The sequence below is a fragment of the Mustelus asterias genome, chromosome 1, assembly GCF_964213995.1.
Source record: "Mustelus asterias chromosome 1, sMusAst1.hap1.1, whole genome shotgun sequence".
Classification (NCBI taxonomy): domain Eukaryota; kingdom Metazoa; phylum Chordata; class Chondrichthyes; order Carcharhiniformes; family Triakidae; genus Mustelus; species Mustelus asterias.
In genome coordinates, this window is record NC_135801.1 from 29,639,990 (window position 1) to 29,653,049 (window position 13,060).

Here is a 13,060-nt window from a genome sequence, read left to right on the forward strand (position 1 = left end):
GAAGTGTAAAATCCAGCCCAAAAGATTCTGAGGAAACTTGACAGGGTAGATGTTCTGAAAATAGGTGGCTAGAGGGGCTACACCTAGGGGGGTCATGGTCCAAGTGTAAGGGACAAATCATTTAAGATGAGAAGAGAAGGAATGCTTTCACTCAAAGGGTTGTGAATCTTTGGAACTCTCAACCCAAGGGGGCGGTGGATGCTACATCACTGGACATAGTCAAGGTTTAGATACACAGACTTTTGGACTCCAGGGGAGTCACTGGAAGTGGGTATTTGGCCAGAAAGTGGAGTTTTTTTTGAGTTAATGTCAACGATCAAGCATGATCACACTGAATTTTACGAGCGCCAGGTATGTGCGGGTTAGGTTGATTGGCCAGGTTAAAAATTGCCCCTTAGAGTCCTGAGATGCATAGGTTACAGGGATTAGCGGGTAAATATGTGGGGGTAGGGCCTGGGTGGGATTGTGGTCGGTGCAGACTCGATGGGCCGAATGGCCTCCTTCTGCACTGTAGGGTTTCTATGATTTCTATGAATGGCGGAGCAGACTCAAGGGACACATTGACTATTCCTTCTCTGAGAATGTATGTATTTATGATGACTTGAGCAACATTAATACTGGATTTTATTTCACTGCATTTCACAGCATCTTTTTTTAAAAATCTGGTACAGCAGTATAAGGTTTCACAGTGCAATATACATTGGACTTTGCTATTCCCTGTGATACGCAATGAAATAAAATGCAATATCACTACTGTTCAAATTATGCTAACACCATCATAGAATTGCAGAGCAGGTACAGCTCTGAAAGAGGCCACTCAGCCCATATGGTCGATGCCGGTGTTTATGCTCCACACCAGCCTCTACCTACCCTTTTCATCTAACCTTATTAGAATAATCTTCCTACGTCAGACCAATTGTCCAGCCCATCCAGTTATCCATTTATTTTTATCATTAATACTTGATGTCATGGATAAAGCTTAATAACCATAAAATCACGGATTACACATTTCAGTGCAGAAGATTGTCCTCTGTCCTTGTATGCCATGATACCGGACTCAAAAAGTAAGCTTTTAAAAGCTTCATCTGTAGATATATAGAATGCAAAATAAAAATCAGCATGTTTCATGAAGGTATGCTATACATAAAACACACCCAATTTTTGTGGTACCCTGTATTTATTGTACAGACAATGAATTAGCTGCTTGTCATTTTACTAAGATTTATATCATAAGTATTTAGTGCAACGTACTATTGTGGTAATCACCATCCCTAGTACTAGGCTCCTGGGGGAATGTGAGCGACAGTCCAGAAGTATGGTATGTTCCTCTTTCCCACCTTGCCCAATCATAAAGTTGTCAGCTCCGAAGGAAGAAATATCATTACAAAAATAACTACTTCCCCCTCCAAAGTCAACCAGCGCCTTGTATCTGCTTACAGCAAGAAAGATAAGACAGCCTAGGCTACACATATTTTCAGGGCTGTTGAGAGTGAAAGCACACGGTGCACTATTTCACAATACAGAGATGATTAAATTTAAATCATGCAATCAGCAATTTGAACTTTTGAGAAACGTTACCAAGATAAGATAGATAAGTGGACACTAAAATATACAATGGTCCTGATTTTGCCATTAGCAGCAATGCAAGAGGGCTCATCATTGAACTGGAGGAAAGGTGTGTGCTATTAAGTTCTATTGATTTCTGTGGTAGGGTTTTCCCCTTTTCCAACAGCAGTTTAAATCTAGCACCAAGTCAAGGTGAGTATTGTGGTGTGCGGCAGCCAATCACGTTTAAATATTCACACAGTGCAAACCAGGAAATTAAAAGTACTACATACTGCTTTTAATTTACTTTTTAGATCGCAAAATAAATGATGGTGATTGAACGAGAGAAGCTAAAGATAAATTTATTTTTAAAATGTGATATTTTGTATTATGGAAAACTGAAATTTCACAAATAAAAAATAAGATTTTCAGGATCAGTGGGAGTAATCATGGCCTCCTTACACCATTAAGAACCCAGTTTACACCTTATTCACCAAGGTTCTCGGGGTTGTTACAACGGCACTAACAGTGTGATCAATGTAAGTTTTTGTCAATTCAGTTGATTGCCCATTGATTGCAGTTTGGGCTGGGATGCCTCAATAGTGCACCCTCTGGAGAAATGCAAAGTCGTTGACAGCAGCTTCTGAATCTCCGTGCTACTCTGCATATGTACAGACTCCAGGGCTGGATTATTAATCACCTGGTTTTGGTTGGGGGTGAAGGGCTGGGGGAGAGAGGGTGCATTACAAGACCAGGAGTTGGCATGTTTTAGAAGTAGAGCTTACAGATGGCGTGGCATGCCAGTGCCCAAACCCTTTTAGCAGCCTTTGGACATGCTGGAATTTTCAAAGTAAGGACAGTGTTAGGAACTTGTTTGGCTGGAACTGACTGCCCATTAAACTCCTTGAGGAGGTTGTTAACAGACCGGGGAAGAACAGAAGGCAATTTTCAAATTGTAAATCACTGAACCCAAACAGTCTGGTGCACATTAATGCATAGCTGGGGGTTCAATGCAGGGAACAATTTTTTTTTTTTAAATGGTGAAAAGTTTTTGACACGAGGATTTGTCCTGGATTGGGTTCAATGCTTTTAAGTTGACTGATTAACCACCTTAGTGCGCAGCGAGACTGCTGACCCTTCAATATGCTTTGTCCTCTCTCCTGTAAGGGAGCAACAAGTCCCATCAAGGCTGCTGCCTGACTTTGAAACTTGAGCTCCTGGTAAAGCTCAGCATCTCGGATTGGATACCGAGCTCCCCACTGGCCCAAATAGGGCATTTACATTTGAAGATTGTACTGCATGAACAACGCAGATGTGGCGCGAGGTGGGGACCCAGAAATTATCCAGGTGTTGGATTCCCAACCCTAGATTTAAGACCAAGCCCCAGATGTTGTTGTGAGTTTCACTGCAAGGGCTGACAGTCCCACTGGCATTACCACCTCAAACTCTGGACCAACTGAAAGTGAATAATTAATACAATAAATCAAATTAATCTGATTAATGCAAAATACAACCAAATAGTAACGATCGTATGTTAAGTGGTTAATCTTTTACTTACTTCCTCTTTTCTCCCTCAAATCTATACAGTTGCCTGCGAAGACCTCCATTTCGAAACCCCCGAATGTGTGCTGCAGGAGCTCCAATCGTAACAATATCATAAATGCCATCTAGTCAGGAGTAAACACAAGAAATAACTTGAATTTCTGACAATCTTTCCTTTCAGTGCTTTCATTTGCACCTTGTTGAACTTTCAGATTGAATGGGGCAAAACTGGCCTTTGGGGATGATGCAAATTGAATCACAGAATCTCTACGGTGCAGAAGGAGGCCATTCAGCCCATTGAGGCTGCACCAACAACAATCCCACCCAGGCCCTATCCTCGTAACCCCACGTATTTACCCTGCTAGTCCCCCTTGACACCAAGGAGCAATTTACCATGGCCAGTCAACCTAATCTGCACATCTTTGGACTGTGGGAGGAAACCAGAGTACCCGGAGGAAACCCACGCAGACACAGGGAGAATGTGCAAACTCCACACGGTCACCCAAGGCTGGAATTGAATCCAGGTCCATGGCACTGTGAGGCAGCAGTGCTAACCACTGTGCCACCATGCTGTAAATTGACAGCCCATTTCCCTTTTCTGTTGACTCATCTATTTTGCGTTACTAGTGCAGGGCAACTTAAACCACCATAGCTCCAGATGGCTCTGCATTTCATACTCAAATTCTGTACCTTTCACTTACTGTAATGAATAAAGCTTTGGTATACTAATTTATGTCTCTAGTGATGCTTGTAAATTATCGCATAAATGTTTTTCTTTTTAAAAAAAAGTTTGAGCTTTGAGGTAGATTTTCCTTCCTCAGAAATTGTTACCATCAGTTTTTAGTGCCAGGAACACCAAACAGGAATTTAGGTGTTTGGACAGCAGCGTCCACTGGATTTTCTGAGTTCACTCACCTCTGTGTCCAAATCAACAATATGCAGAGCCAGAATTCAAGGCTCACACCAGGAGACTGCATTTGTAAAATCTACCTTTATCTTTATAAAGCTTTTAGATGTTTGGCACATTAGACCGATAGAAAACTTCATATACTGATACATCAGTCCTCTGAGCCTATTCACTCATTCAAATTAAAGTATTAAATTTTCTCAATTCAACAACATTCAGAAAAGCTCTAAAAAGAGCACCAATTTAATCCTTAACCTTCTGTGAATGGGCTTGTTCAGTCAAATGCGATTAGGTTTTGTGGTCAACCGAGAGAGAAATTTTGATTGTCTGAAAATGGCTTCTGAAGCTGGTTTTCACCCAATTAATCTCAGTTTTAGTAAACTGGCCTTCATTTCAAAATTGGTAGTATGAGGAAGGAGAGAATGGGTAACACAAGTACTTACAAATCAGTTTTTCGAAGGCAAAAGCACTGAGAGAGATTAGGGGGAAGAAGTTAAATAAAGCTAGCAGAGGGAATGAATGGCAAAGAGAAGACAGGCAATAAAAAGAATGGAAAAGCAAAATTCATTTGCTTAAAGAGTAAATTTTCCAAACAGCATTGCTTCTGTACAAATCATTTCAGGTGCTTTCCTGAAGGAGTTTGCATGTACATTTTAAAAGTATTTAAAATGCACAGGAATTTAGTGCAATTGTATTAAGTGTCTACATTAGTCAAGAAAATAAACCACAAAGCATTTTATTTCTATTTAAAATGGTTGTTTATTTTTGTAGCAACAGAGTTACTAATACAAAAGTAAAGCTATCTTTAGGATCTCAGTAGTTTCAATGTTATAACAGCAGTTATTTCAACACCAGTCTGTGAATGGAGTAAGATTGAAAATCTTCTAAGTTTGCAATCGAATAATGGGTTTATTTGTAACTGGAACAGTCATAAGCTAGAAAGTAAAGTTGCTTCCTTTCATTTTTAAAAATTGTTCAACTGCTAATGGTTAAGTGCTTCATTTGTTAGGGTTATACCTAAACTGTGTTATTTAATAAAGTTTGTTTCACTATAAAAGATCCCTACTTTGCCAGTAGAATCATTCCTGGAAAGAAACATCCTATCCCCATATTAATGCCAAAATAGAAAAATTGTCGGGGTCTAGTCTGGCTTCACAATATACCTTGGTGTTCTGGTCCAGGACACTGACACAGCGTATACAATTCTATTTTTTTCATCCCTTTCAGCAAATGCATAGTATTGTATTAGCCTTACAAAACCACAGCATAGTTTTTCTGTGGATCCAACAGTCCGCACTATATGAGGATGTCCAAAACTGCACACAAATATGGTTTCACCAATGTCTTATACAGATTCACTTCACTGTTTATGTCCCTAAAAGTAAAGCACAAATATTCATTTTTCCGTTTTATGTTTTTTCTTTAACAACAATCATACTCTTCGAAATCTGGTACGTACACCCTGTAGGACTCTCTATTTCACTGCTCCATTGTGGTACCATCTGGGCGACATATCATTTCTCCACGTCTTTTCTCAAAGTATAACATTCACAGAGTTTAAGGTGAATTTGTCACGGATCTACCCAGTTCTGTAACTTGCCTTCGTCCTCCTCCATTCTTCCTCAAATTAATCACTGATTATTATAACAGCGTATAAGTATCCTGGTGCATGAGGTTTCCCAAGCCCCACAATGGTTCCTCATGAGAGTTTAAAGAAGAAAGCAAACAGGGTCAGTGTCCATTGATTTAGGACAATGTCATTTCCACTAGAATTCTGATATGGATCAACAATCCAATCACTTCTAAGCTCAAGCGTACGAATGACTTTTAGTTGTCCTGTAAAGTAATCCCTTTGTCAAAAACTGTGATTATGCTGTTTGCCACAGGCTATTCACAAGACTTACTGCTGGAATGGTGACAGCAGGAACATATGGTCTAAGAAATACAGCAAATAAAGAAGCCTCAACTTTTCCACTGCCTCTGGCAGCAAGTAGTCTTCATCAATGGCAGAAGTCTGAACCAAAAAGTCGACAATTGGTTAAGGAACTATCACATTTTAAAATTACTGATGGAAGGAAAATTACGTAGGAGTTCATAGATAGTTTCTTAGAGCAGCATGTTCTGGAACCAATGAAGGGAACAGGTTATATTAGACTTGGCATTGTGTGATGTGACAGCATTAATTAATGATATCAGAGTAAAGGCACCTCTAGGTCACAATGACCATAATATGATTGAATTTTACATCCAGTTTGGAAGGAAGAGGAGCGGGTCTAAGACTAGTATGTTCAACTTAAATAAGAACAACTATGTGGGCATGAAAGCTGAGCGAGCTGGAGTGAACTGGGATATGAGGATAGATCAATAGAATATATAGAGAAACAGTGGCAGACTTTCAATGGGATATTTCAGAATATTTAGAATAAGTATATTACTACTATAAAGAAAAATTCTCAGATAAGGGGCAGACCTATCATCTGTGGTTCACTAAAGGAGTTAAAGTATTAAACTTACGGAAAAAGCACATAACTCTGCAAAGGCGAGTGGGTTAGATGATTGGTCAGAATATAAAATACGGCAGAGAATGACAAAGATTAATCAGGAAAATGAAATTAGAATATGGTAGGAAGCTAGCTAAAATTTAAAAATCGAGAGAGTTTCTGCAGGTATTTAACAAGGAAAGAAGCACAGTGAAAGTTGATGCTGTAGGGAGTGAGGATGGGAGTTAATAGTAGATAACAAGGAAATGTTGGATGAAATCAACAAATATTTTGCTTCTGTTTTCACAACAGAAGATACAAAAACATTCCAGTAATAGCTGTAAATCAGGAAGTGGAAGGGAGGGGGGAACATGGCGAAATTACAATCCAGGTTAAAGTCCAACAGGTTTGTTTGGTAGCAAAAGCCACTAGCTTTCGGAGCACTGCTCCTTCGTCAGGTGAGTGGGAGTTCTATTCACAAACAGGGCATATAAAGACACAAACTCAATTTAAATAATGATTGGAATGCGAGTCTTTACAGGTAATCAAGTCTTAAAGGTACAGACAACGTGAGTGGAGAGAGGGTTAAGCACAGGTTAAAGAGATGCGTATTGTCTCCAGCCAGGACAGTTAGTGAGATTTTGCAAGCCCAGACAAGTCGTGGGGGTTACTGATAGTGTGACATGAACCCAAGATCCCGGTTGAGGTCGTCCTCGTGTACGGAACTTGGCTATCAGTCTCTGCTCAGCGACTCTGCGCTGTTGTGTGTCGTGAAGGCCGCCTCGGAGAACGCTTACCCGAAGATCAGAGGCCAAATGCCCGTGACCGCTGAAGTGTTCCCCAACAGGAAGAGAACACTCCTGCCTGGTGATTATCGAGCGGTGTTCATTCATCCGTTGTCGTAGCATCTGCATGGTCTCCCCAATGTACCATGCCTCGGGACATCCTTTCCTGCAGCGTATCAGGTAGACAACATTGGCCGAGTTGTAAGAGTATGTACCGTGTACCTGGTGGATGGTGTTCTCGCGTGAGATGATGGCATCCGTGTCAATGATCTGGCACGTCTTGCAGAGGTTGCTGTGGCAGGGTTATGTGGTGTCGTGGTCACTGTTCTCCTGAAGGCTGTGTAGTTTGCTGCGGACAATGGTCTGTTTGAGGTTGTGCAGTTGTTTGAAGGCAAGAAGTGGGGGTGTGGGGATGGCCTTGGCGAGATGTTCGTCTTCATCAATGACATGTTGAAGGCTCCGGAGAAGATGTCGTAGCTTCTCCGCTCCAGGGAAGTACTGGACGACGAAGGGTACTCTGTCCACCGTGTCCTGTGTTTGTCTTCTGAGGAGGTCGATGCGGTTTTTTGCTGTGGCACGTCAGAACTGTCGATCGATGAGTCAAGCGCCATATCCTGTTCTTACGACGGCATCTTTCAGCATCTAGAGGGGTCTGTTATGATCCTCCTCATCCGAGCAAATCCTGTGTATACGGAGGGCTTGTCCATAGGGGATGGCTTCTTTAACGTGTTTAGGGTGGAAGCTGGAGAAGTGGAGCATCGTGAGGTTATCCGTGGGCTTGCGGTACAATGAGGTGCTGAGATGTCCGTCCTTAATGGAGATGCGTGCAGATCTCCCACTCACCTGACGAAGGAGCAGCGCCCCGAAAGCTAGTGGCGTTTGCTACCAAATAAACCTGTTGGACTTTAACCTGGTGTTGTTAGACTCCTTACTGTGTTTACCCCAGTCCAACATCGGCATCTCCACATCTTTGAAGGAATAACAGACACTGTGGATAAGGGAACCTGTACTTGGATTTCCAGAAGGCATTTGATAAGGTGGCACATCAACGGTTATTGCAGAAAGTAAAAGTTCATGGTGTGGAGGATAACATATTAACATGGTAGAAGATTGGTTGGTTGGCAGAGAGCAGAGTATGCATAAATGGGTCTTTTTTCAATTGGCAGGATGTGACAAGTGGAGTCCTGCAGGAGTCTCTGCTGAGGCCTCAACATTTTACAATTTATATCAATGACTTAGATGAGGGGAGCAAAAGCATGGTAATTAAATTTGCAAAAGGCACAAAGATAAGTAGGGAAGTATGCTGTGAAGTGGACATAAAGCGGTTGCAGATGGAAATAGACTGAGTGGGAGAGTGGTCAAAAATCTGGCAAATTGAGTATAATATAGGAAATGAAGTTGTTCACTTTGGCAGGAAGAATAAAAAGGCAGATTACTACTTAAATGGAGAACGGTTGTAGAATTCTGAGATGCAGAGGGATTGAGGTGTTCTCATGCATGAGTCACAAAGTTAGTATGCTGGTACAGCAAGTAAATAAGCAGGCTATTTTTCCCCCCTTATTTAAGAAAGGATGTAAATACATTGGAGGTGGCTCAGAGGAGGTTTGCCAGACCCTGGAATGATTGGATTGTCTTCTGAGGAAAGGTTGGACAGATTGCGCTTGTTTCATGAGACTTTAGAAGAGTGAGAGATAACTTGATTTAAGTGTGTAATATCCTGAATGGTCTTAGCAAGGTAGATGCGGAAAGGTTGTTTCCTCTCGAGGGCGAGTCCAGAACTGGAGAGCCCCATTTTAAAATTAGGGGTCGCCCTTTTAGGAGGGAGATGAGGAGAATTTTTTCCCCCTCAGAGGGTTGTGCAACTTTGGAACACTCTGTCTCAGAAGGCAGTGGAGGCAGGGTCACTGAATAGTTTTAAGATCGAGGTAGATAGATTCTTGTCAGGCAGGGGGAAATCAAAGGTTATTGGGGGCAGGTGGGAATGTGGATTTCAAAATACCAATAAATCAGCCTTGATCTTATTGAATGGTGGAGCAGGCTCGAGGGGCTGAAGGGCCTCCTCTTTCATATGTTTGTAGCAAGGGATCTGTCAGATAAATCACCCATGGAAGCAGGAATCACATTCTAGACAAAATCTGCAGATGACAATTAACTGGAGCAACAAGATGAATGTGCTGCATGATGGCAGCATATTTTAGATGGCGATATTAACATTCTCTGCCAAAGTGCTAATGTCAATTATGCAATTAGTTATCAGATTTATCTGTGGCAAGTGGCATTCTCAATACCTCAAACCAACTGGATGTAAATTAGGGTCAGGATATCTGAGCCAACAAGCTTGACAACAAAAGGAGAACAGAACATCAGCGACATACAAGTGAAGCATTCTGCTTGTGTTTCCTTCCCAGCTCTGCTGCATTATTTAATGAAATCTTAGTCAAAAATACAATTGTCAGTGAACTTCTAACCAGGAATGCAAATGTGTTTGATTTCATACATTAGTTTTGGAAGACAATTCAATAAAACAGAGGTATTTCTATTGCAGATACGTGCTGAAATCAAAAGTATGGTAACATATCAGTTGGTAAACACAAGGCACAGCAAGGCCTGCATTCCTGCAACTCCACAAGTTCATTTTCCATCTGATAAAGGTGGAGATATAAAGCAATATGTATATCTTCCTTTTCTGACAACAATGTGACTCAATTTAAAAGCTTCAACTGCCAGCAGTTAAAGTTCTAATTCACGTCCCTCCATTTCCCCGAGCCATTCACTGAAAAGATTACATCTTGAAAATGAAATGAGCTTACACAGCTCCTCCAACACCTATCAGTTGCCTACCTTGTCGAAGAATAATCTGGTGCCCTTGAATGACCAGCCAAAATTATGCAACCCACTTCAAATTCCAGAGCTGTCAAGTAAATTATTGGGGCAGCTTTCAAGTGACCCTTCAGTACCCTGTGGGCGGCACAGTGGTTAGCACTGCTGCCTTACAGTGTCACGGACCTGGGTTCGATTCCCTGCTTGGGTCAGTGTGTGCTGCGTGTGTGTGGAGTTTGCACATTCTCCCCGTGTCGGTGTGGGTTTCCTCTGGGTGCTCCGGTTTCCTCCCACAATCCAAAGGTGTGTCGCAGGTTGGGTGGATTGGCTATGCTAAATTGCCCCTTAGTGTCAGGACGACTAGGTAGGGTAAATGTATAGGATTATGGGGAATAGGGCCGGGGTGGGATTGTGAATGGTGCAGACTCGATGGGTCAAATGGCCTCCTTCTGTACTGTAGGATTCTATGATTCTTCATTTGTGGGACATGGGTGTCACTGGCTGGCCAGCATTTATTGCCCATCCCTTGTTGCCCTTGGAGGGCAGTTGAGAGCCAACCACATTGCTGTGGCTCTGAAGTCACATGTAGGTCAGACCAGATAAGGGCAGCAGATTTCCTTCCCTAAAGGACATTAGTGAATCAGATGTGTTTTTACCAACAATCAAGAATGGTTTCATGGTCATCAGTAGATTCTTCATTCCAGATTTGTTTTTAAACTGAATTCAAATTCAACCATCTGCCGTGGCAGGATTCGAACCCGGGTGCCCAGAACATTAGCTGAGTTACAGGATTAATAGTCCAGCGATAATACCACTAGGCCTCCCCTTGGCTAACAGAAGCTCTGTTGGAGGTTTTACATTTGATAAGATGTTAAGATGAAAACCTCCCTGCTCTCCCAGGTAGCACTGTGGAACTATTTGAGAACACAAAGTACTTCATTTTCTGTGAAATACTTTAAAATGTCCTGAAGTCATGACAGTTAACTCATCAATTTCTTTTAAGAATGTGATCAGTTTTGAAATATATACCCTTGAAGAATAAACACAGTTCCATATGTTTGCTTTTGCTTTATTCTTTCACAGGATGCCGGTGGCTAGGCCAGCATTTATTGCCCACCCCCAATAAATTGCCCCCCCCCCCCCCCAAATAAGGTAATGAGGAGCTCCCTTCTTGAAACATTGCAGTCCATGTAATGTAGTTATACCTACAGTGCTGTTAGGGAGGGTCATTGACTCAGTGACAAAAATGGTGATATAGTTCCAAGTCAGCCTGGTGAGTACCTTTGAGGGCAGCTGGTGTTGTTCCCTTGCATCTTAATGTGCTAAAGGCCAAGTTTATAAAATGATAAAAAATATGATGTTCTGAATTTGTGTTCCTCAGGTTCAATAGAGACTGTTGCTTCCTCAAGTGGTCTGCTTGCCTATTGTTTTATGAAAGCTGTCACCCACTATATCGGCTCGCGCAGTGGCTGGAGCTAAGAATGTAACAGTGAAACTCCTATTACAATTATGAAGTTCATGTTTTGGGAGCGTGTCTGTAATTTAAGGTAAAACAGAAGGGGTAATGTGGCCTGTTCCAAAGTCTACCTGACAGCAAGTCTTGGGTGGTTTGAGTGTTTGGGGTTAAAGGGAGCCCAGTCTGTTTTACTGGGAAGATGGTGCAGGATGTTTACAATAGGAGACATTGGCAGCAGCCTGAGTGCCAACAGGAGATAGACCGTGAAAGTCAAATTTTCACTCCGAAGGCAGTTAACGCAAGTTGGGAAATCGTGAGGCTTGCTGCGCCCACATTGGGAGAAACTCCTCTGATTGGCAGGTTATTTATTCTGGATGCGGATGTGCAATGGAGTCGGGTTCACTGCCCCAGGCACAAATCAGAACAGGGGCTGCCAAGTGCCAAGGCAGGCTGTTTTAAAGACCCGCCTTGGTTCTCTGGGACTTTGTTCCAGTTTGTTGCTCATATTTTAGACCCTCTAGCCCACACACAACATACCCCCTCCCCATAGATCTTGTCATCAACTCATGTTAACCCACCCACCACCTTGTGACCTTTCACCCTCCATGCGGACACACCCAGTATCCACCATGAAAAGACCCCAAGAGTTATGTTGAGATTAAATAAAGTTCTAAATATCTTTAACAGCCTTCACTGTATTAAAAACAATCCCATTCATGAAAGTCCATCCAAAACTTTTAAATCCACACAAGTACTTAATCCCTTATAAAAGTATGTATTCATAATCAAAGATAGCTAATCCATTAATAACCTATTTGAGCTGCCAATCAAACTGTGAACATAGGATGTCTGCTGGGTTAATTATAGGTTGAGGAAAGCAGCCAAACATTAATAATGACAAAATGATACTTCATAGGATAATGTCAACAAACAGCTATTGTAACTGATAGACCAGCTTTTTTTTAAACCTTTCACTGACACAGCCAGACTATTTTTTTTTAAGGGCTGGGGGTTTAAATAATTTCACAGCTTGAGACTTATTTTCACCTCTCGCTAACACAGGCCAGCTTTTTAAAAGAAATGTATTTATTGCAGGATTGGGGGTTCAAATAAATTCACAGCATGGCAGTTCTAAAGATTTCTCCGCCCTTCAAGGACATTCTACTTTAAAAAATTCTAGTTCCCACACTGTGGGTTAAGGCCCTTGCTACAGTGGAGATATGAATTTGAACTATCAATTTGAACTCAGCACTAAGTTGAAATGGCCCTACTGAATTTCAGTTTCCCCTCATGTGAGTTATGCTCTGCCCTTACCTAATCGGCAAACATAGTATCCACCAAAAATGAAGTCCACTAGATCTAGGCTCTGTCCACCTTTTGGAAGCTCTATGAAGTCACTACAACTCAATGAAAATCCTGAGTCTCCAAAGTCCCAGAAAAGTGTTCAGGATGTTGGCTTGTAACGGTTGTGCTTTCAACTATTCATCGAGTTCCAAGATGAAGTACAGCTGGTCCCTCAAATAGC

At 41.8% G+C, this 13,060-nt stretch overlaps 1 protein-coding gene across 3 annotated transcripts in view; it reads right to left on the minus strand.

Annotated features, from left to right (window-relative positions):
* The window catches only part of inpp4b (inositol polyphosphate-4-phosphatase type II B), a 413,442-nt gene that overhangs the window by 154,446 nt on the left and 245,936 nt on the right, over positions 1 to 13,060 (minus strand). For all 3 annotated transcript variants that reach the window (XM_078210873.1, XM_078210864.1, XM_078210883.1), the window contains exon 9: positions 3,104 to 3,212. In XM_078210873.1, the coding sequence (XP_078066999.1) occupies positions 3,104 to 3,212 (109 nt within the window). The remainder of the gene's footprint in view (positions 1 to 3,103; positions 3,213 to 13,060) is intronic.